This window comes from Emydura macquarii, unplaced genomic scaffold (genome assembly GCF_026122565.2).
Source record: "Emydura macquarii macquarii isolate MOO-44397 ecotype Brisbane River unplaced genomic scaffold, CSIRO-AGI_Emac_v2 contig_1363, whole genome shotgun sequence".
Taxonomy (NCBI): Eukaryota; Metazoa; Chordata; order Testudines; family Chelidae; genus Emydura; species Emydura macquarii.
The window spans coordinates 17,611,719-17,637,181 of NW_027131500.1; the positions used below are offsets into that span (position 1 = coordinate 17,611,719).

The 25,463-nt window shown below is 38.0% G+C and overlaps 1 protein-coding gene across 3 annotated transcripts in view; it reads right to left on the reverse strand.

Annotated features, from left to right (window-relative positions):
* The window catches only part of GRIA2 (glutamate ionotropic receptor AMPA type subunit 2), a 126,376-nt gene that overhangs the window by 74,946 nt on the left and 25,967 nt on the right, over nucleotides 1–25,463 (reverse strand). For all 3 annotated transcript variants that reach the window (XM_067551837.1, XM_067551836.1, XM_067551838.1), the window contains exon 2: nucleotides 339–578. In XM_067551837.1, the coding sequence (XP_067407938.1) occupies nucleotides 339–578 (240 nt within the window). The remainder of the gene's footprint in view (nucleotides 1–338; nucleotides 579–25,463) is intronic.

Below are 25,463 nucleotides of genomic sequence, written 5' to 3' on the forward strand. Positions count from 1 at the left end.
AAAATAGAGAAACACTAAAATGTGTTTTAAAATAGATTTTCTATGGGAACTATTTTCCAAAGCCATCATTATACTTGCATCAATGCTTATCAGCACATGTACATAATTCTATTATATACTGAAACTATTTCATTCTCAATTAAACACATTTATTATTTGACCATATACAGCAGTCAGATAAGCTTCTATTCCTCAGACCGGAGTTTTATATTGTTAAAGTGACACATATAGGAGGGAAAACATTTCTCCCTGCCCTGCTTGCCTTTGTAATACTACTTTATCATTTCAATTAGGTACATCTAGCAAAAACTATACTGATAAGTTGTATTGTATCTTACCTCTGTCACTGTCATATAGATATGCGAACTTGTTCCACTGATAGTATTCAATCAAGCTAAGAAGAGCTCCTTTCAGGTCAGGTCTCATCTGAATGACAAATGGGTGTGTTCCATCAGTCGGGAAACTGGGAGTTATGAAGGAGACATGAAGAGTTCCACAAAATGATGTTATGGTATTTACTGACTTCTTGTCGTAGAATCCAAAAATAGCAAAGACTCCTCTTGAAAACTGGGAGCAGACTAGAAGGGATAGAAACAAAGCGAGATCAAATCTTCTGAAAAAGCATGGATTTGTAAAAGTTTGTTTGAAATCTATTACGTATGTATGTTCTACAAACGTATACTCACACACTTTAATTAATGGGGAAAAACGATATTGCTAGGTTATAAAAATATATCTCATCTTAATCACTAACAAAATTTAACATACCAAAAGCTACCACAAAACATAATAATGTTACATTATGGCTTGTAACATATGGCTTACATTCATAAAATAATTATTTTCAGAAAGAAAACTGAACAGATGATTTATAAATTCCATGTATACTGTAAAAAGAAGTATTCCAAGCATAAAAGAGAGCTGGAATTTGTTTCTTTAAAAACTGATAATTTCATGTCTGACTATAGTACAGTTATGGAAATTGCTACTTTTTATCCCATTAAATATAATTTGGCTTTGGGGACAAGGCATTTTTAGTCTTTTGTTTCTTGCAAAACACCTTAATCAAATACATTTTCCATTTGTACTGCTTGAGGATATACAGACTCAAAACTACACAGCAAACATACAAAACAGAAGGGTAGAGCTAGTGACGTATATTGTTGTGTTCTAGTGCATTTTTTAATTAAATGTCTCATATCAGCTTTTTTAGGACTCAGCAAAAGCAGGTCCTTCTGGATAACACTTGAGGTCACACAGCAGAAAAAATAATCTCTTGGGTGTAAATAATATGCTGATTATTCTATTTTTATCACCACTACAGAAAATTCATGCCAATGACAATGCCAATCATTGCAGCCTGAGTAAAACAGCTATGTTTTCTGGGCCGTTATGTTTATTGACAATGCAAATATTGCATGTGTAGAAGAATATTTGGTTCTGTTTACTAAAACTGGGGGAGAGGAAGAGAATAACTGAATATCCACAATGCTTCTGCTGTGTTATCTCTGAACATCCCTGTGTTATGAGACTCGGATTTCTCCTCTCTACTCTCCTTGGTTTATATGTAATCACCTGAAATAGGAGACAGAGCCATCAAGAGAATATGCCCATTAATCTTGACTACAGTGCTTTCAACACCACATGCTGAGATCTGTTCTCAACTGCACTGATGTAAATCTGGAGTGTAACAGAGAATTATTTTGCCCAAGTATTAATTATGATGATAATTAGAGAGACTATAGAGAGACTATATTTTAGGGAATATGTATAGGAGCAGAATTAAGGCTGAGATAATTTGGGAAGTAATTGACTTTTGAGTGATTTATTTCTCAGACCTTGACTACTATTAATGCAATTTTTTCTATTTTTAATTTACCCAGTGTCACAGTGGCCCTTTAAAGCAAGCTTTGCCTGTGACCAACCAGTTAGCCTCCATCAGATGGTAATATGGCAACTTAATGATAACTAGGGATCTCATCTGTGAAAGGGTTAGGAAAAGATTATACAAAAAGAAAGGAGAACTCAGTTAGGGAGGGTATTTAGAAAAAAATGGCATTATAGATAAAGTGCAGAGTGGTTTTAGAAGGGAAAGATGCACCATTGACTATATTGTTAAATTAGAAACTGAAATACAAAAGAATATAAGAAACAAAGGCTTCGGGATGGCTGTGTTTCTAGATACTGAAAAAGTGTCTGACATGCTGTAAAGGGAAGGCTTATTGTACAAAGTAGGTACAGTAATAATAGGGGAAGAATATGAATGGATTAAAGAATCTTTTAATAAAAGGACCATGCAGATCAGAGTCGGGAAAGCTATGTCAAATATATATAATATTAAAAATGGTACACTACAGGGAAATGTTGTCAACCTGATCTTATTTAATATTACGATAAATGATCTTCCAAAACAAATAAGTACTAGGGCATCTGTCACTCTATTTGTAGATGACCGTGCTCTATGGGTTAGGAGCAGGAATACTGAGTGGCATAAAAGACTGGGGAAATGCATAGTGTTTCAATTTCTCCATAGCTAAAATCAATGGATTGATCTTTACAAATAGGAAAGCTACAAAGGAGAGGAAATTGTATCTGCATAGAGAACAAATATATATAAGTGAAAGATTTAAATTCCTAGTGGTAATATCTGATGCAAATTATTTTGGAAAGAGTATATAGACTATGATAAAGATAAATGCAAAGGAAGGATCAACCTACTTAGAAGTATCACTGGGACAAATTCGGGGGGCGTATAAGAAAACATTGCGGATGGTATACAGAGCCTTAATCAGACCAGTTATCTACCACAGCTGCCAAGCTTTTCAGGTCAGCATCAAAATCAGAATTTTAAAAATTAGATTTAATACAAGCACAGGAACTATGATTTGCATAGCTGGATAGGTGGTGCATTTATTACAACACCCATATGTACTACAAATAGTTGCTAGTGAAATGCCAGTTACACCACAAATAAAACTACTGGAGCTAACTTTCTGGGCCAAAGTTAATGGGAATTGCAATGATGAAAATACCAGATAAATATAGGAAGATTGATGAGAATTCAATTGGTCACCTATAACACACAACGTTAGAACTCTGGATGCCGTTTGAGTGAAAACGTGGAGTTGAAAGACAAAGAAAAGCTAAATGAAGTCAGAAATTTTAGTCATGAAAAAGTTAGTTATGGATGGAAAAGCCATATGTCCAAATGTGGATTTAGATTTATTTTATAAATGTATGGTTAAAAGGAGACAATAGGTACACAAAATGAAGATTACCAGTATGTAGATCAAAAGTGAAGTCATTTCTGTCAATTATATATACATGGGTCCAAAAGAAGGGGAAAAGCCAGGAAGAGTAGGGACAGCATATTGTATATGAAAATTAGGAATTATGACAACAACAAAATAATATATTCTTTTAGATGTACTAACATCTGAACTAGTGACAACAATGCTGGTGTTAAACTGGATCTGGGATGTATGCTCTGCAGCAGTCGTCATTTTTTTGGACTTAGTATCATACCTTATGGCAATAAATAAGAGAGTCTCTGTAAGCAGAAGTGATTTACTCAACTAAATTATATTTCTAATAACAGAGTTAGTACAGTTGGGGATATATACAGCATTAGCCTGCATCCCAGCACTTATCAGGATAGCAGGAAACAAAATGGTGGACAAAGCAGCTAAAAGGGCTATAGTAAATGGAAGGATTGACATAGAAATATCCTAGAGTAAACAGGAATTCAAAAGCCTAGTACAGGAAAAATTAACAGAGGAATGGCAAAAGAAAACCAACTGGATGATGAAAAAAGAGGGAGAAGTTTTTTTAAATTTTACCCTGAAGTTGAGGATAGCAACATACTTCAGGGCCTGGAGAGGGAAAATGAAGTGATTTTGTTTACAGTACTAACTGGCCATTGTGGTCTAAATAAAAATATTTCTGAATAAATAAATACAAAAATGGACTATGTGCATGCTGTAAGATAGAAGAGAAAACTGATCACCTTTTATGGATATGTGAGGGGATTGACAAAGAAAGGAGAAAGCTTTCTGAGGAATTTAAAAAGCTCAAAGTAACAAATGTTACATTACATTATTTAGTAAAAATATCACGGAAATGGAGTAGTATTAGAAAAGGGTTGCTACATGACCTGAAAGACACAGAGCAGAACAAGAGAATATAAACCACCTGATGTTTAGGATGTATAGTTGGTGGTGGCCATAAACTATCCAGTCAAGTCTGCTTCACCATGCGGTGTGGGGAAAAAAGAAATAGAAAAAGGGATGGAGAAATGGCAGAGAAGGCAGGACTCTCCTGCAGATGGGAAAACCCACAGTGAGCTCAGGCTTCCACTGGAGTGAAACCTAAAACAGGGCTTAAATAGACAGGAAATCAGGTAGGAGAATCCATAAGGAACAGCACAGAGTGCTGTGGGGGAAGCCCTAAGCTAGAGCCAACAAGGAGCAGGCAGATCCCTAGGAGAAGCTGCCAGAGTCCCTGGGGAAGGGAAAAACAGTGAGGGTAAAACTGCTAAGACAAGAAGTAATAAAGGAAGAACTTTGCAAGAGCAAGACTAGGCTTTATGAGGGAGGCCCACAGGGAAGGCCTGTAAGAACAGGAGCCTGAGAGGAGCTCCGTGGAGCCTGAGAGCAGCGTTAGAATTATTATATGGATATCAGACTTTCAGCTGGATCTTTTGTTACCCTGGCCTAGAACTTTATGTGACTTGGCCAGAGGGTCGAGCCATGGAAGACCCAGAGAGAGGCAGATGGCTAGCAGGAGGCCCCAGAGATACGGAGTGCTTTCAGCCTTTCACCCTGACATAAGGGGGAGCTACGGGTGGTGAGTACACTGCCTTACACCTCGTTTTTAATCCAAGAATAAAAAAGGGAGTATCAAATAATTTTTCCTTTCTTTTTTCTTTATCCTTCTGCCTGTCCTGCCTGCCTCTATTTAATATCGTGAGTCCATCTCTCAACCCTAAAAATCTATTCCGCTCCCATCACCATAGCTTCTGAACACTAAGGCTATGTCTACACTGCACACCACTGGTTGCAGCAGACAGGATGAAAGTGGATTTTTTCCCCACTGCCTCCCCTCTGCCAAAGCCTTTCCCTGCTGCAGGAGCCTTACCTTGCAATGGTGAAAGACTGCAGAAGCAGGGAAGCAGTGAGAGACTACACTGCTAAAAACAGCAATGTCGACAGGGAAGACACTGCTTGGGCGTATATAGAGCCATGCAGGATACATATCCACAGGGTTCAGACATGTCTTTACTTGCCTAAGCAGTACCTCACTATCTCCACTGCTATTTCTACCTATGCTGGGCGGTGTGCGGCATATGTACTGGAAGCTGGATATGAGGCAGCAGTGTGCCCTGGTTGCCAAGAAGGCTAACGGCATATTGGGCTGCATTAGTAGGAGCATTGCCAGCAGATCGAGGGAAGTGATTATTCCCCTCTATTCAGCACTGGTGAGGCCACATTTGGAATATTGTATCCAGTTTTAGGCCTCCCACTAGGGGAGGGTTGTGGACAAATTGGAGAGAGTCCAGCAGGGGGCAACAAAAATGATTAGGGGGCTGGAGCACATGGGAGAGGCTAAGGGAACTAGGCTTATTTAGTCTGCAGAGAACGGTGGAGGGGGGATTTGATAGCGGCCCTCAACTACCTGAAGGGGTTTCCAGGGAGGATGGAGCTAGGCTGTTCTCAGTGGTGGCAGATGACAGAACAGGGAGCAATGGTTTCAAGTTGCAGTGGGGAAGATCTAGGTTGGACATTAGGAAAAGCTTTTTCACTAGGAGATGAAGCACTGGAATGGGTTACCAAGGGAGGTGGTGGAATCTCCATCCTTAGAGGTTTTTAAGGCCTGGCTTGATAAAGCTCTGGCTGGGATGATTTTGTTGGGGTTGGTCTTGCTTTGAGCAGGGAGTTGAACTGGATGACCTCCTGAGGTCCCTTCCAAACCTAATGTTCTATGATTCTATTCTATACACTGCTATAAGGGCTGTGCAGTGTAAAGATACCTAGAGTGAAACCCTAACCACCTTGACTTCAGTGGGGCCAGGATTTCACCATAACTGTACAGATCTCAGAGGTAAAAGAAGAAATGTAGGTAATCAAAGAAAAAAATATTAAGACTTCTAATTCTCTCTCACTATAGTAAGATGCTGCAGATCTACCAGGGCTAGAACTAAATATTGTCTTGTCAGGAGTCCCCCTTTTCAAAGCTATAGCATTAGACATTTCCCATTTCTTTTCCTGAGGGGCTATAAGCTATTGGACTTTAAGCCTGTTATGTGTATAGAACTGAATATTGGCAAGTGTTATTTCAGAGGAACATTCCGTATTTGGAAGAAGGAAGGATCTCTGTCTCTGGCACGTCATTTTGCTTCAGGCTCTTTATTTTTTAAATAGTTGTTTGAAAAAAATCGCAGTGGAGTATCAGAAGTATACTCAGCAGGGATGGATTAGTGGGCAGAATGCAGAGGAGGCAGTCAAAAGTGGCATGATTAATTGCATTTATCCAATGGATCTGCAATTTATCACATGTGCATCAGCACCACCTGTGGATGGTATCTGTATGTGTCTAAAACCCTCACAACTGCAGTTTGTTTCTCAGTAGGTGTCTCTGTAGGTTTCTAAGAAAAGCTGTATATTCTCTGAAATTGCCCTCTCCTTATGTTTTAAGCTATTGAAACTCCCAGTTCTAGTTATTAGAGCTCTAGGCTAAACTTTTCCACTCTTGGCTGATGAGAATCAACTGTCAAAAACAACTAACTGCTTCCAACATTCCCAAGAACAAAGAACCCATTAAACTCTGCCAAGTGAAGGGACTGCAATGCTGCCTGGCCCTTACATGGGCCACACAAAGGAGTGGGGTTGGGAAGCTTCTTTTAAGGTCAAAATGCACCCCACCCCTCACTCCACTAATGTGCATCTAAGCAGGGGCCAAGTCAGAATCTGGCCTGAAAAAGATAAAGCTAGAAAAAACAAGTATTCGGATACCTTCAATTTAGTCTAATATTATTAGCCATGCATTGTGTAGTGATGTTTGCTGTGCTGTTAGTATTAATTACTAACGTTATTTAAATGAGTAATATTTAAAGGCAATACAAATATTCACTTTGAGGCTCATTTACTTCTAGAAGGTTGCATGAATGAGAGAACAGAATTTGCTCCTGATCATCTATCTAATCTGTCAAGCAGTAGGAAGCAGAATAAAATTTCAGATGTTAAACTATATGGTCAGAATATGGGTGTCAGTTTTAAACCTAGACTACATTTTTTCCCATCCACAACAATCAGTTGTTTCCCATACCACAGTTTCAGTTTCACAATCAGTTTCCCATATCACAACAATGGTATGCTGAAATAGCCCAAGCCTGTGGTGCTTTCGTGCACAAAACTCCTGTTAAAGATCAATGGGAAGTCATCCTTGGAAAGCCAGCAAGAGACACATTTACAATATGCTTCTAGACTTGTCACAAGGCAAATGGTCTCAATGATTCTGGGGCATTTGGCCTCTTGAAAGCAGGAGGGAGAAAATGAAGCGAAATGATTCTATATATATATATAAAATGAATCAATGAATAATGTAAAGACTAATTCTTTTTGGCAGAATTCCCACTCTACGAATGTTTTCAGTGATGCTGCTATTGCTGGAGGACATTAGTTTTACAATGGTGAATCACAAGCTGTTCACTGATATTAGATTAAATAAAATCATGATGATTAGGACTTACAAAGCACTGTAACATGATTGATATATCTTATTAAAGACATTATAAACAACTGCCAAGGTTCATTTCTTTCAAAAGTGTTTTTCTTGTGTATATACAGTCCTTTTTATGTATACAGTATATATATATTGTGTATATACAGTCCTTTTTATTAGGACTGGAATATGCCCTCACTGACAACATGGAGGTTAGTGGAAAGCAAATCCATTTTATAACATTTGTGGAGAGTAGTTGTGCATACTGACTAACTGCTGATCACCAAACATGGGGTAAAACAATACCAGGCAGTAGAGAAAGAAGAGACCCCATGTATGTTTTGCTGAGTGTAAGAACTAAGCATTTTTATCTTTGAGAGCTTCTGTCCTTCTACTCACGCAGCTAGGCTGATACCAAATATTACCACTTATTTTTCCATAACACTTTGAAGGTCTGACCCATCTTGAAAGCTAAGGTCCTAACTCTGCAATCCATCCTCATTCAACAAAGCATTTATGTTTGCGCTTAAATCCCATGGAAGTCAATGGAACATAAACACATAGCTAAAGTTAAATGAGTTAAAATGCTTTGCTCATTTGGACCTAATACACTTGGTTACACCATTACAATCCCTTGCCTTGACAACTGTAACCAGATCTTCTTGGGCTTCTTGCTATCATAATGTTCCCCTCCGATCTGTCCAAAATTATCTTCCTTGACTTTCGACCAGACCGTGTCAACTTCCTTTTAATAAATAATTCAAAGGCTACCATTTGTTCACTGCACTGAGTTTAAACTTCTTGTTTTCATCTTCACAGCCTTGCAAAACTCTATCTCAGCCTATATCTTAAATCTTATCTCTTCCCCACCTCATCACCTTTACTATGGCAATTAGACTGTAAGCTTTCTGGGCAATAACTGTCTTGATACTCACTTCTTGCACATTGTTGGTACTAAATAAAAAGAACACAGCTGCAAATTATTTGACTCCTATCATTAATGGTTAGCTTTAAATAAGACATAATAAATATACAGTCTACATATTACATTTATTTTGGTCCTTGACATAAATCCAGTCCTGGAAACATCTACTTTAAAAAAATCATTGCAAATTTAAGAACTTAAATATGAAAATTTATAATATGAAATTATTAAAAATGTGTACATTTGATGCATTATAATATGGTCTCAACTGAAGGATAGTTAAATTTCTTCAAACCTTACCAAGATGAACTTCATCTATTGAGGTATAAAGTGAGTCAGAAATGGTTTCCTCAAAATACATATGTAGAACAGGTTTCTAGTAATGTCTTTCTAAACCAACATCATTTCCTAAATAGAAGAAAGTTGAGTCTAAATGTTCTTTAAACTCAGTGACAATGTAGGGGGAAAAAATCCTTGAATTCAATTAGTAAAGGTTCAATTTAGTTATTGTTGCAGGCGCATAGCAGTGTCTGCAAATAGTTAAGGTTGTAAATTGCTTAAATTATAACTTTTTTTCTTACATGTGCCTAACTTTTCAAAATGATCAGTTTTTGTGCTGTAAGTTTCTATACTTGGTCGTCCCCCAAAGGTAAATATTTTAAGTAAAATCCCTTCAGCTGATTTTATCTTATCAAGAACATTTGCCTTTTAATGCTCACATTTTGAACATCATAATCATTAATCTACTGTAATTATATTAGTTTGTTTTGACTGTTCTGTGCTAACTATATATGTGGGAGTAGCTTGGCAGAAGTTGATTTTTATTTTTTTGTAAATTTGTTACTATCAATTTTTATTTTCTTTTTTTTTTTCTGATTTTTATCAATAAATTTTCACAGCAGTGCTACAGGAGGCAGTCTGTGTGGCTGCAGGGCCAGTGACACCAAATCCCTGCAGGCACAAGGTATGAGGAAGGCTGTGATCCTGCTAAGGCAAAGCAGAGTCCTCCAGCCACAACTGCAAGGAGGAAGATCAGGTCACAGGGGAGGCCACCCCACTGCTGAATGGCTTATACCAAGGGATGGCCCCAACACTCTCAGTTGGTGAGTGAGTGAGTGAGTGAGTGGGAGGAGCTGTAAAAGCAGGGCTGCAAGGGGCTTCCTAACATGGTAGCAGGGCTGATCTCTGCAAGGTGCACCTGAGATTGAACTTGTCAACAGTTACTGATGGATTTTTTTCCATCAATTTCAGTGTGTCAGGTGAAATCAATGTTTACTGATGATTAACCATTTAAACTGGATCCTGCCAAGACTCTCTCTCTCTAAGGCACTGATTGTTGGCTGAATCAGAATAATTCCAAGACATAAATATATAACAATTTTCAGAGCACATTATTCATTCCCTCACTTCCAAAGAAAAGAAAATATGGCACAAGACTAGAGGAAAAAGCCAAGCAGAACCTCTGTTAAAAGGAGAGAAGATGAAGGAAAACACATGTTGGGCTGAAAAGTTGATAGCTGAAGACAAAGCAGTCAGAAAATGAGACACAGAAACTGAATACCCCATTGGTAATTTCAACAATAATTCAGCTTCTGTGTTAGGCCACATTAGAAACAAATGGACATTAGAAGAGAACCACAAGCAACAATACACTGAACAAAAGTAGTAAAGAACAATCAAGAACAACAGCTGCCAGAAGAATTCTTAGATGATTGAAGCTACATTAGAAAAGCATTATGTGAATAAAGGGGCAATATGGATTGTTTTCAAAAGCTATCAACTAAATGCAGCCTAGCAGAAAGCATGGGTTACTCCTCAGCAAAGTTGAAAGGTGAAACATGCAACAATGGCAATTCAGAATCTGAAAACTATTTAGTTCGGGACTGCACAATCTAGAAATGTGGGGAGGCGGGGAAACTGTGCACAATATTGCCAATCCCAACCATTAAAAGAATCATGAGTCAGGCCCCACAGAATAATTAGCTTAAAATCATGAGGTTTTTTTTAAAAGCTGTACTTTTAGATTCTTTTATATCCTTCCAGTCTAGCTTAAAGTCCTCAAGATTTTCTCTGCAAACATGAGGACAAGAAACTCATGCTTTTTTAAAAAAAAGATAAAGGCTGAGATTCTCATATAATCTCTAAATTCCAGCAACTGGGTCCTCAAGGGAAAAAAAAAAAATAATCACAAGACTGGGGATAAAAATTGCAAGGGTTCGCAACAGTGGATAATTCAAGTTTTAATCACTTGTTTAATCACTTAAAGACTTGTTTGGGGAGGGCCCCAATTCTCATTTATACTCAGGCCTACATTCAGACCAATTTTAAAAGGTCCTTTTATACTGTCAGAGTAGTGTAAAGAATCCTTTTTTTGAATGTACATTGGCCTACGGTTTATTGCACAGTTACCTTGTGCAGAACCAGAATTCGTCCATAATGAACAAAAGGCTTTGCATTTTTTTCCATTGCAAATTCTGTGCATGCAGCAGATCTTCAACTTTCAACATTATTGAATGATGTGATTGCTGAATAAAGCATGCTAAGTAGTGATAAGTTTGAGACAGTAAATTCAAATCCCAAGCATAAACTGCACATATTCTATACATTTCTGTAGAGTTATCAAGATACCATTGTACTGGGCTCACAATCTCCAGTTTTATCAATAACAATGGATATGCACCTCCTTGAACCATGGATTCTATGGTCTGGCAACTCTGTATAGTAGAAGTACAACTTTGTCAGACTTCCAATCTATCTGAAATCACCAAGTAATTCCTCAAAGATCAATTCACAGTGCTGGTAAAGATACCTCCAGATAACTGACACAAACAGATTGGAGGCTGCTGAGGCCCATCCCCTTTTTTAAATGAAATTTACTACTGTATTTAAATTTGTGAGGGGCTTTTTTTGCTGATGAAAGGGCTGATCCCGCAAAATCTTACTCACATGAGCAGCCCTTACTTGCAATAATAGTCATTAAGACTACTTGAGAGACAAGGTGGGTGAAGTAATAGCTTTTAACCTCACCCACCTTGTCTCTCTCAGAGTGGGACCAACACGGCTACAATAAACACTGCAAACTTTAAGACTACTTGTGAGAAAGTAAAGATGGCTCAGATGAGTGCAAGTTTACAGGATTAGGCCCTATGTATGAAAAACAATGCCAACATAACATTTCCTGTTTCTTCTGTAGTATTTTGGCACAGTAACGTAAATTTAGACTTGAACCATGAATTCTATTCAGATTCATACCTAGTAAGTATTCAGTAGACCATTGTTAATTACATCAGCATTTTCAGGAAGCTATTTCAAAGTAAGAAGACATTTAAGAATAGATTGTATTGGGTAAAAGGGTATTGTATTGATACTTTAAGTCCAAAAATATAAGTTTTTGTTTAAAGGGAAACAAAAAACTTTTTACAACACCTAGCATTAAATGGAACTTTTTTCATTATTTCATTTATTTATTTTAATAAAAACTTTTTTCTTGGTTTAAATGTAAACAGTATCGTAGTTTAGTGCTCATCCAGCCGGATTTAGGGGCAGGTGACCCAGGCAACTGCCTGGGGTACCACGCTTGGGGGGCACTGGGCTCAGGGTGCTGTTTTTGTTGTTAGCGACAAAAGGGAAAAATAATGTTTGAAGTAAAATGTTTTAGGCATTCCATGTGTGGATTCATTTTTCACTAACCTCTTAGAATGTTCTGGACCTTGTAGAATCTCATGGAACCTTCCAGACTTTCTGAGAACTACATTTTCCTCAAACCTTCTAGAGCAGGGGTTGGCAACCTTAACAAAGGGCCGTGCCCAATCTTTCCCCCCACCCTTCTCCCAGTGTCGGCGGCAGTGTTGGTGGCAGGGGTGGTCTGAAACCCCATTCCGGTGGCAGTGTCTGTGGCAGGCGGTCTGGAGCCCCCTTTTCAGCAGCAGGGATGGGCTGGAGCCCGTTCCAGCAGCAGTGTCAGCGGCAACCACGGAGCAGCGCAGCTCTGGATAGGGCTCCGCGTGCCGCTCAAAGTCAGCGTGCATGCCACTTTTGGCATGTGTGCTGTAGGTTGCCGACCCCTGTCTGAGAATGTTGTCATCCAAGCCCTCATGGATATATAATGGGCAGGGCATCACCAGTCAGTCAGTGAGATATAAGAACAATCTGAAGTGAAGTGAGAGCCCAGCTGCAATATTGTGAACTTTGTTTTACTGTGTAATTGTGAAAGTGTACTTGTGTTTTAAGACTTGAAGAGTGTAAGTGGTGACTAATAAAAGACACATTTAATGAGACACCAGAGATATCTATTGAATCCCTATTTATGCAACAATATAAAAGAAATACCGTTCACAAAGGCAAAGATGAGAAAAGCGACTTTTGATCTAAGGGACTAGGGATAACATTCTAAGGCTGTCACCTATTGTAACGCTATTTGATACTGATCCACGCAAAGTTGGTGCACAATTCAATTTCTTGAGGTTAGCACATTTCTGTTATTCTTAAAATAAAAAGTACCTATAAGCAAAGAGGAAATTTTTTTTTTTATTTGCTGAGATATGTCCTGAATAAATACAGATTTAGAGATCCTAGTGAGCAAATTTATCATTTTATATGACAGGGATAAATCATGCATGCAAATTGTGCATCAAGTCGTGAAATGGACTACAAATGCATTAAAAATAAGGTATTCAAAAGTTTAACAAATGGTGGGGAGGGAGAGCATGCCAAAGATGCATCTCGCCTAGGACGCCATTTGGTCTAGAGCTGGCCATGTGCTAATGCAGAAGAACCAGGAAATGAAACAAATCAATTTCCATTGTCCAGGCTGAGAGAAATGCAAGACGTGAATAAGTAGTATAAAAATTAGATTCTTATTTTATTAAAATACCTGCTTTGGTATTTTAATTTCTGACTTTAACCTGATCATGAACCTTCTATATGAGATTTTTTTTTTCAATAATGCTAAGGGAAATTGATCATGACCAATATTCCTCAGAGAGTTCATGTCTTTGCCAGCACCTACAATATTATAATAATAATTAACACTTATACCAGTTTTCATTCACAGATCTTTAAGTACTTGACAAATTATTATCCCCATTTTATAGGGGGAGGAGTGAGTAGCTGTCTCAGAGGCACAATCATTTATCCAAGGCTACATTGCAATTCACTGGTAGGATCAGAAGAAAAATGTAGACCCTTGTGTCCAGGTCCATGCTTACTTCTCTCTATTTGGGGCTACTGCAGCTTAATATGAATTTTTGCCCATAATTTGAATACTTGGAAAATCGTTTAAAATTATTACATTTATTAAAACAATACTTTTTTTTTTTTTTTTTTTTTTTACTATTATCGATTTCTTTACTTTCTAATGCTTGAGACACAACCCATAATATATCCCCAAAATCACTGTGTATGTATACAGATGAATACAGATGAATATAAAATGAATACAGATGAATATAAAAATGTTATTTTTGGCCTGAGCATAATTTTTAAAATTGCTAGTAATGAAACATGGCATAGGAAATATAAGTTCTACTAGATAAATACCTGAAAATATATTCAATTATATAATATGTAATGAAGATTAGATCTTCCAGGAAAACTATTTGGTCAAATGGAATTTATGTCTTTATAAATTTAAACAACAGGTCAGGTACAGCTCAGAATTATTTTTTTTTCTTGTGCCAGATTCTCAGCTGATGTAAATCTGTATAGGTTCATTAATCTAAATGGAGTTATGATGATTTACACCAGATGAGAATGTGATTTTCCATTTTTAACATGACTACTAATACAAACGCTTAAAAGTAACTGACGTATTATATTTAATAGAAAGCTGTTTAAACTTCCATAATCTCATTTAGTATTGCTGGAAGCATCTTCTTTGCTATATTTCAGTAAACTCACCATCATCCACAGTACCTATGGGATAGTTTTTGTGTATAATTGGATGTTTAAAGTCATGTTAACAGACTGAAAGGGATGAAATTAGTTACTGAATGGAAGTGCTTCATGTTAAACTGGCTAGAGACCAGGGTTCATAGAATCATAGAGTTGGAGGGGACCTCAGGAGGTCATCTAGTCCAACCCCCTGCTCAAAGCAGGGACTAACCTCAGCTAAATAATCCCAGCGTGGGTTTTGTCAAGCCGCAGCTTAAAAACCTCTAAAGATGGAGATTCCACCACCTCCCTAGGTAACCCATTCCAGTGCTTCACCACCCTCCTAGTGAAAAACTTTTTCCTAATGTCCAACCTAGACCTCCCCCACTGCAACTTGAGACCATTGCTCCTTGTTCTGTCATCTGCCACCACTGAGAACAGCCTAGCTCCATCCTCCCTGGAACCCCCTTTCAGGTAGTTAAAGGCTGCTATCAATCCCCCCTCATTCTTCTCTTCTGCAGACTAAACAAGCCTAGTTCCCTCAGCCTCTCCTCATAAGTCTTGTGCTCCAGCCCCCTAATCATTTTTGTCGCCCTCTCTCCAAGTTGTCCACATTCTTTTTGTAGTGGGGGGCCCAAAACTGGACACAATATTCCAAATGTGGCCTCACCAATGCCGAATAGAGGGGAATAATACTTCCCACGATCCGCTGGCAATGCTCCTACTAATGCAGCCCAATATGCTATTAGCCTTCTTGGCAACCAGGGCACGCTGCTGACTCATATCCAGCTTCTTATCTACTGTTACCCGCAGGTCCTTTTCTGCAGAATTGCTGCCTAGCTCGTCGGCCCCCAGTCTGTAGCTGTGCATGAACCAGTTTCTCACTCCCTAAGTTGAAAAGGCCTGGGAGTATTGCCAAAATAGTGTGCACTGCACCTGGTTAGAGCATCGTATGTTGCTTAATAACACCTCTATTCAATTAGAAGGAAACATGGCTGGCTGGATTCAGCCTAGTTCTCCTTTGCTGGAAGAACAGTGGCTGTGTTACAAAGCTCAGAAGTTGAGGTGTAAATCAATAACTGGTTTAAATCAGAAATTCTAAGGAATCTGATATGGATGAAGAAGATTCACACGGGGAGAAAAACAGTGGAAAATATGGGAATGAACAGTAGTTGTTGGCACTGCTTATGTGTTTGGTCTATCGAAGTGACAAAAAAAAAAAATATTGTAGATTTCTTTATGTATTCCTTCCAATCCTTGAAACCAGCAAAAATGTAATGAATCTTGCACATTCTCTCTTTACAGCTTCACGTGCATAGGAACTGATACGCTTACACCAAATCTATATACAAAGTTGTACCAATGTAACTGATAGTGTGTTTTTAAACCGATTTAGTTAAGCTAGTGCAAAGTACTGTGTAGATGCTCTTCTGTCTGAGCTGTTTTACATCAATTTGAACTGATATAAGAGTATTCAGAAAAAGTTGCAACTGTTTAACTAAATCAGTTTAGAAGGTACACCTTCAGTTAAACCAGTGCAATTTTGTGTATAGACCAGGGTTTAGGCTGCTATTGGATACAGGGATGGGGCTATGATGTGCCAGTGAAGCCACAGAACAAATGGAAAATGATAATCCATTAAATTCCTGTTTGAACACCAACAGTTCCAAAGTACATGTTATTTCTTTAGCTGAGCAAAACTAACATGATGTCATAAAAAAATCTAGTACATATGCAAGATCAGTGATTCATTTTTACAAAATGAGCTTTTTCATCACAGGGGTTTGTTTTCATGCTTTAAAAGTTTATCATAGGTTAATGGTGATAAACATTCATTAGCATATTTACAAGCACTACTACGTAAATACTATAATACTAAAAAATTTCAAATAAATCATTACAATTTGGTTTGCAAATATATTTCATGTAATTGTATATTCAGATTTTCAGGAGACCGATTTAGTTTTCCAGGCACTTTTAATTCTCTGTGCAATGGGAATGGGAGAGGGAAATCATCTTTTTCCTTGCTTATTTTGCACTGAGAAACAATTTTTGATTAAAGCACCAACTAGGAAACATTTGAGTTTTTCACTACTAACATACTAAAAAAAGAATTCATGCTGAATTTGTAAGAAAAGTCACCCCATAGTTGCAACTATTCAGTGTTGCCAGCTCTCATAATTTGAGTCTCATAATATTTGGTGTTTCTCTTAAAGTCCCAGCTGCTGGAACCAGGTTGTAATGTGAAATCAAAGCAATTTTTCTTTTTCTTTTTTTAAAGTGAGATTCTAGCTCTCCTGGCTACAGAGAAAAGCTTGGAAATGTGAACCTAAATGCTCCAACACCAGAAGGCAAAAAAATCCAAAACCTTCCAAAATAGGTTTTTTAAAATTATGATTTTGGGGGCTCACGCATGATTTTGGAAGACTGGGTGTTGGCAATATCATGTAGTAAACCAAGTACCTTGATACCTGGAAGCTAGATTCAGAGGCCACTTAACACAGTGTGCCACCCTAGGCAACACTTTAGTGTGCCGCTGCCCACGCCATTCAAATTTGACTTAATCTGTCCCTCTGTCATGACAGAGGGGTGGCCGGGCCCAGTTTGAGTGAATGATGTTGCAACTTTGCAGATGGGTTCGCAGTGCCACTCATGTTTGGTCTAGCCACCCCTCTGTCATATGGAGGGGCGGCTGGGCCAAATCTGCCATTTCAGGCAGCTGCCAAGAGATCTAGCTGCCACCCTAGGCAGCTGCCTATCATTCCTATAGCTAGAACAATCTCTGGCTAGATTATGACTACAGGTAGATCCCTGAGTAAGGGAAGTTGTATACATTGCACAACCCAAGGAGGCATCTCACAATTCCTCCCCTGGTTCTTCCTTTTTCTAGGGTGTAGTTATTTGCTGATGGCATGAACCAGCATCAGATTAGACAGCCCATGCAGTGGTTTAGCTTTGCTGAGCAGCAAGTGGTTTGGCAAGGAGCTAAAGTGTTTGCCAATGCCCTACCTCCCCCCATACTTGAGATGGGGAAGTAAGCAGGTCCGCAGCAACACCTTCTTACTCTTACATGCCTGGACTCAAAGTCCTAGAATTTATGAAATGATAAATCCAATCAAACAAGGGGTTTGCAGGCAACATAGTCCTATGCTGCAATTGATATAAGGATAAAATAACTGGGTTTTTTTTTTCTTGGTTTGAGACTCTCCACATTTATCATATACTTGTAAAGCGCTAAGAAAGAAATTATTTTTGCTTAGCTATTAAATAATAAGGGAAGGTGTTTTTGAGGGCAAGCCAAAAAAAAGTTGTCAGTGCCAGAAGATTTTTTATCACAGATTTTATGCTGAAACTTTTTCATTTCAAACATGACAGAAATTTTCTGTTTTCTTGTCCAGTTTGATGTGGGTTGGATTAAGAGCAGGGTTTCATTCACTATTAGATTAATTTAAGTGCAACATCACTAATGCACAACTAAAAATTCATCTAATAAAAAGAGCTCAGTCCACAGACCTTAGAGTTCAGCATCAGTTTGTCGGGGAATTTTGTGGGAGAATTTGTGTGGAATTTACATGCGTGGGTGACCTTAATATTAACGAATGCTTTAATTACATATATTCTAGGTATTATGGGTGAAATTCACCCCTGTGCAGAGCTCCAGTATAAGGCTTATACACCTGTTAAGTTCCACTCAGTGTATAGACCTTACATTAGACTTTTGCACAAGGGTGAATTCCACCTTACGCATATATTCTATTCTTAAATGAGCATTTTTTGCCTCAATATTATCTTTTGAGGGATTGAAAGGAGGGATAATAGAACATGGAGGATGGAAAACATTTGAAATCATCTATCTGTTTCATATCACTGTAACAGTACAGAGAAAATTCCACTCACAGAGCAGTATTTAATAAATGAGATGCTGCTTACTGTTTAATCCCATGGATAGTCTCCTGGATATGGTTTCATTTGGCTAAGTAACATCAGACAGCAGCTTGCCTGAAGCAATGACTTCACTAGAGCCTGCTCTGATTTTCATTTTGAGATGTCTGTATTCCAACTAAAAACATTATAGATGTGGCAGACACATACAATTCTCCTAGAGTGCAGGAGAATGTATAGAGTGTAAATTTCATTGCCTATTCATGTTAATTGTAGAATGCTATCTACAGTTTCAGTGTAAAATGTGTATTTCATTGCTTTTATTGAATGTCACTTGTTTTCTAATCTCCTTTCTTCTTTATTATCAGAGACTATATCTAGAAAAATATATGGGTCATATTCTCATATTTGATTCAGTCCTTACTCAAGCAAGTCTCATTGCCCTTCAGTGGGAATTTTGCCTGTAAAAAATGTGTATTTCATTGCTTTTATTGAATGTCATCCCATTTTTTTCTGGACAGCCAATCTCCTTTAACCCTTTAACATTTATTATCAGAGACTATATCTAGAAAAATATATTTTTTGTATAATAGCATAGTTTAGTAGATATTCTCATATTTGATTCACCAGAATTTCTAGTTTAGATTTTAGCCTTTCACTTTCAAGTCTCTGTATCTCTCAATCTGGCTGTTGGAGAGCTTTTCAGGGTTTTACTTTAGCAACACAGTTCTCTGTGCCTCAGTTTCTCCATCTGTAAAATAGGAGAAGTACTTCCCTACCTCACAGAGATGCTGTGAGAATAAATTCATTCATAGTTATGAGAGGCTTCAATACTGCAGTGAGGAAGGCTAAATAAGAATATAGATAGAAAAACAATAGCTTGCCCAGTTGCTGGTCTTAGAGCTAAAAATTCTATTCTATTTAAGGTACCTAATTCAGACTTCAAAACACAGAATGCACTGTCTACTGTTTTTCCTACTTGGAAGTATATAGATCATATTCCAAATTCAGGGCACTACAATCTGAAATGAATTTATTGTTGGGCTAAAAGAACAGGACCCAGAAAGTAGATTATTCCAGATGATGCTGATCGAATAAATATCATGTTACAAATATGGGCCAGCCCTACTTTATCAAGTGGAAATGTTACTAATACTGATAACATTCAGGGCAACCCAATATTGTCCACTGTAAACCCTTGGATTGTAAAAGACTACACAGATTTTACTCATTCAGCTTCCTATTGCCCATTCAATGTTTTCAGCACCAGATAGTTAAAATGCTTCTATAAACATACTTTATCAGGATGTAATGCAACAAAATGCAGCATTTTTTAGCATATGGCATGCATATCAGTGAAGTGAAGGGCACGTCTGGCTTTCAGCTGTGGTCTGTCACCTAGTTTGTTCCATAACACTTACCTTACTATATGGCACATCCTAGGTGGCATGCCACTGCTGAAAGGCATGTGTTATTTAACTTAAATCCATGAACCACGCAACAATATACTGCAACCACCTCTCCTAGTAGGATAAGCAATGTCAGTTCTTTTGTATCTGAGAAGATACAAGAGCTGGACAAAAACACTGCATTACAACTGGATGCAGGGGAAATACTTGGTCCCCATGAACAAGAGATCCAACACATCTGAGCCTTGGGCAGACAGGGCCAGATCCAAAGTCTACAGAAACCATAGAGCAGGGAGGATTAATTAAAAAAGGTAGGATTCTGCTCTGATTGTGTCACCTTATTTTACTTCCTTGTTATAAACACTAACCATTGTGGTGGGGGGATTTCTGATTACAATTCTTTTCTACCAACTCATTCCCCAAGATTATCTGTATCCATTTTGCTAAGCCAAGAAGTTTGAGATAGCCTGAGAAAACGCAAATTAATCTTCACATATATAAGTGATTAGAGGTGATTTCCCCTTTGAAGTTTCACACTCGTGGTTTAAGGAAATAGTTATGTTTCTTTGAAAAACAACCACTTAAGGAAAGGTCATACGTGAAGTTATGTCATGTAGCATATGAAAAGGGGCCATAAAGTTATTGTGTCTAATATATAAAGCATATGCTTCTTATATTATTATTAGTAGTAATATTATCATAGAGCCTAAGAGTCGTAGTCATGGCTCAGGACCCCACTGTGCTAGGTGCTGGACAAACGGAACAAAAAAGACAGTCCTTGCCCCCAAACAGCATACAAGCTAAGTACAAAACCAGAGCTAACAGATGCAGACAGATAGATGGGGAAGTACAGTGAAACAATGAGACAATATTGGGCAGCATGACAGACACTGGCCTTAGCTCTTGGAAGACAGCCAACATCAACAGCCTAGCTGTTATCAAGTTATTTTTGTAGGCATCACAGCAAAGAAGAGTTTTAAGGATGGTTTTGAAGAAGGATAATGAGGAAGCTTTGAGGATGTTTACAGGGAGCTCCTCCCGATCATGAGGGGCAGCATGGGAAAATTCACTAAAGGTATTTGTGTGAAAATTCAACAAGTGAGGGATGCAGGCTGACATAACTGGCCAATCAGAGATGGCAGTCGACATTTCAATAGCGAGTGAGAGATGATAGGAAGCGGGAGGCTAAGCCACGAAGGTCCTTGACAATGAAGACAAGCAGCTTGTGTTTGATGCAATAGAGGAGAGGAGGAAGACAAAGAGAGGTCTGACATGGTCAAAGTGACAGGCCAAAAGAATGATCTTTGAAGCAGCATACTGAACGGATACCAGTGGAGCAAAACTGCACTTCTCAAAACTAAAGAGAAGGATATTGCAATAACTGAGACAAGATGATGAGATCCTGGACAAGAGTTTTAGCAGTCTGGATATATAGGAAAGACAGTATCTTAGAGATGTTTTGCGGAAAGAATTGGCAAGATTTAGACAGCCTGGATGTGACGATCTAGAGAGAGGTATTAGTTGAAGATGATCTCCAGGTTATGGGCCTGAGTGACAGGCAGGATGTTGTTGGCCACCGTGACTGAGAAAGGAGATAGCAGGGAGAGCATGGCTGAGAAGATAGAGAGTTTATGTGACATTCACTTATATGATGTTCAGTTGCATTACAAAAGATTTGAATTTTATTGGAGCAACAGTATAACTCTTCAAAGTGAAAATGCTATGTCGCATTACAGTGTTCTCTTGCTCAATTACAAATGTCCTTCAGAGATGTCATTAATCAACAAGAGATACCAATTTTTTCAATGAGATCATTAATTTACAGTATCTGACTGACAGCAGATGCCTGTCCCAACTTTTTCTCAAACAAAGTCCAAACACTGTCTGGAATAAAAAAAACCCACCCCAATTCTGGGGTTTGCCTTTTTTAACAAAGAGATAAATAACATAATTTCAGCATTAACTTTCTCCCAGCCTTGACTAACCTAGGGTTCCTACTTCAGCACTGCCCACACACTAGATCCTTTCCTTCTAAACAGCCACTCCCACCTCCCTTATGTTTCAGGCAAAAACTGTCAGCTTGTTTGTTGTGGAAAATCACAAATAGCTAGGCAACTTTCCTATTAGCTCGCACATCTGAAAAAGACTCTACCGTGTAAGCTTTCTTTATTACTTTTTACATTAACATACCTAAAATAATTGCTCCAGACCTGCCTGCTTCGGTTGTGATATAAACTCATGTTGGGATAGTTTAGCTAGCTCTGCATACTCATTAAATCTTTCCTTTTTTGGGGAGGATTTTGAAATGCACATCTGGAGATCCATTGTCTTTGAGGAATATGCTATACCAATTCATCCTCAAGAATCCAAATGGAGTAAAGCCACACTCAAGAAACCTCCTATGCAGATCTGCCACCAAAATATAAGGAAGTAGCACTAGAAATTCAAGAAAATTCAAATACAAATATATGCAACATACTAAAATCCAAATCCTATTCTCACTGAAATCACTGGAAGTTTTGCCTTTACTACAATGGGAATAGAATCAGGCATAAACGGCTCAATCTTGCAAACCTTTATTTATTCTAATAGTGCTTCCTCACTTCAGTCTACATTGTCCCTTATCAGCACACCTCTGGGTGGGAGAAATTGAGGAGCCACGCTGTCTAAGGAAAAGAATTTCTCCCAAAGCAGAATTACTCCAGGAACTCCCTGGCATGATGGAGCATAGCCATCCAGTGCTACTACAGTCCCAGAGCTATACCCCCTTTCCAGCTCCATGTATCAGGCCCCCATTATGGTCCCAGGGCGGAAAGGAGCAGTCCCACGGTCCTACCTTCTCTCTGTCCCCCCTTTTGGGCTCATGTGTGCCTTCAAAGCTGCATGGAGGGAGCAGTCACTTTGTTTCTATGAGCACAGCAATAGCGATTGGTCTTTGCATGAGACATAGAAGGCTCATTGCATATTCTCTCCATAAATGTACATTCCCTCCATAAACATCCATGTAAGGTCCAGTCACAGCCTGGCTCTTGGATAGTCTCACTGAAGTCAATGGAACTACACAACTGACTAGGAGTTTACAGGATTGGGCTTTATATTTTACATAATGCCAGGAATAGGTCTGTGTTTAGACACTGATTAATAGCAGAAGAGATCTAGTATATTCCACCACTGTCTTCTGTCAAATAAACACTAATACCTCATCAACACTTACTGTATAGATTGGGTGCAAGAATGATACAGATTGTTCACCTTCACAAGGCATTTTAACCATATGGCTTGATCAATTTATATGCAGATCTTTTCTCTCAGCAGAACTTTTTTGCAACACCTGTTAGTCCGTATTATTCAGCTGAATCCAGTAGAACACACGTGAATTAAAAAAACCCAAAACAACAACCACCCCGTTCCTTTCTTCTTTGAACAGCAATAGAAACGCAAAGTAAATAAAGGTACAGTTTTCACAAGAGTCTGCAGATCTCCGTACACATGGCAAGTCAAAAATGTAAATTTACAAGGAAAATAAAAATACTTAATATAGGAAGAATATGGCAAAACATTACATTAAAACTAATGTATTCCAGCAATACCTGAACCCTGTCATCTGCAGATTAACCTATGCAAATCATGTGCTAGCACTGAAGTTCACACAAGAGCACCAAGTTACTGAGCTAGCTTTGAATTTGGGAATCTCCCACACTAAAAATAAGTACCACAAAATAAAGTATTGCTACACAGTGTCCTCCTACATCTGATTTTCTGCCTGCTGACAGGTGTTCGGTAGCTCCTATCTTTTGCTATTGAGTCAGTGGAAAATGAGAGTGCTCAGTCCCTCATGGGTTTGGACTTCATTAAGCTCGTGACAACATGATTTTAAGGGGTACAGTAAGTCATGGCTTTGTACTTTGTTTTGCCATTTGCATCTATGGAAAATGGTTGTATAATTCTACCAGCATATGATTGGAGAATTGGTAAGATTTTACACCCACTGTGCACAGGTACAAATGACTACACAAGGTGCAAGACTGTGAAAAAATTCAAGCCCTATGTCTTTATGTATATTTATATACATTACAGAATTATTAGTAAATCTCTTTCATATTATCATATATATAATAATATGTGAAAGATTTTCTAGTAACTTTAGAGAAGTCAATGATCTCCTAAAATATCATGCAAGGAGAAAAATGTGCACAGGACATCTTGCTCTCATGACTACTATTCTGCCAAAATTATTCATCGTAATTTTAAAATGGCCTGGTTTTCATGACCACAATCAGTCTATGTAATATTCATGCAGTGACAGTTTAGTATATTTAAAAAGTCAATCAATCCAAATATTTCTTCAAAGTAAAATTTGAGAAAATAAACTTCTTTCTACCCTCTAAGAAATGTTCTAGATAAACAGAATAATGAAATAAAATATTGTATATGCCATTTTCATTGTGTAGTTTCTACCACCAAAGGGAGACACAATACTCTTTGTGTTTAAAAACACAAACCATCTTTTCCTTTTGTTGCCTGCTTTTAAAGTACTGTATTCAGTAAAGTCTATTAGTTGTTGAATGAATCTGAAGACTGTCAAACTGGACAATTATAAGAATCATATGGGTTATTTAACCTGAGTTAATCTAAGTACTTGTGCTATGAGAAAAATTGAAACGATAGTCCACAGATAACAATGATGAAATAGATTAATAATATTAGAATATATGAATAATCAAAGGAAATAGACACCAGTAGTAACAGAGACTTGTAAGCACTTTGGGAGAAGGGGGAGTTCACAAAGCAAGCCTTCTGAGAGTAAAGGGTTTAGTATGGCTCATCTTCCTGTTTTGCCACTCCTAACACAAAAGTATGGAAGATCTATGACCTCGTTTATGTAAATATAACTATTCTCAGCCTTCCTTGACAAATTCAAATGACAAACACGAAAGTCAAATTTTGAGCAAGCATGTGCTAACTACCTTAGGCAAAGTATATCATCAAACATTATTCATACTTTATTTAAAAATGTGACTTGACCAGTGTTTGTTTACCACACAGATTGCATTGAAAATCTTTCTTTATCTTAGATTTCATTTTGGACTCAACAACTTGGAGTGAGCTATTATAATAAAAAGATGTTTTGAAGAATGGTTGTTTTATTCCTTTTTTACTTTCAATCCCTCCCACCTCTCACTCCCACCCATATTTTCTTTTCCCTCCTAAAACTTGTATCCTTTCTACAGTTACCACTGTGGGCTCTTCACATTTTTTTGGATACATGTTGATTTGTGGCTCAACTGACAAAAGGCCAGCCTTGTGACCAATGCTGCTGGCACCTTACACAGAGTCATTGACATTACAGGTGGAAAAGAATGCTAGGGCTTTTAGTCCATTCCTCTGTCAGCGCAGTAGTGCACTTTTGACCAAATCCATCACTATCATCATGTGCTTGGCAGGTTTCCATTAATCTAAAGAAGTCTAATCTGAAACTTCACTATCTCCTTGACATGACAGTGCTCAACTGTGAAACAGTGGCTTCTGAAAACAAGCTTACAGAACTAACCTATTTCTATCTTCTTTACAAGTGCACATTTCCCAGAGCAAATGGATTATCATTAAGTCATTTGCTATTTCTGTTAATACACTAGAAAAAAAATCACTGAAACCTT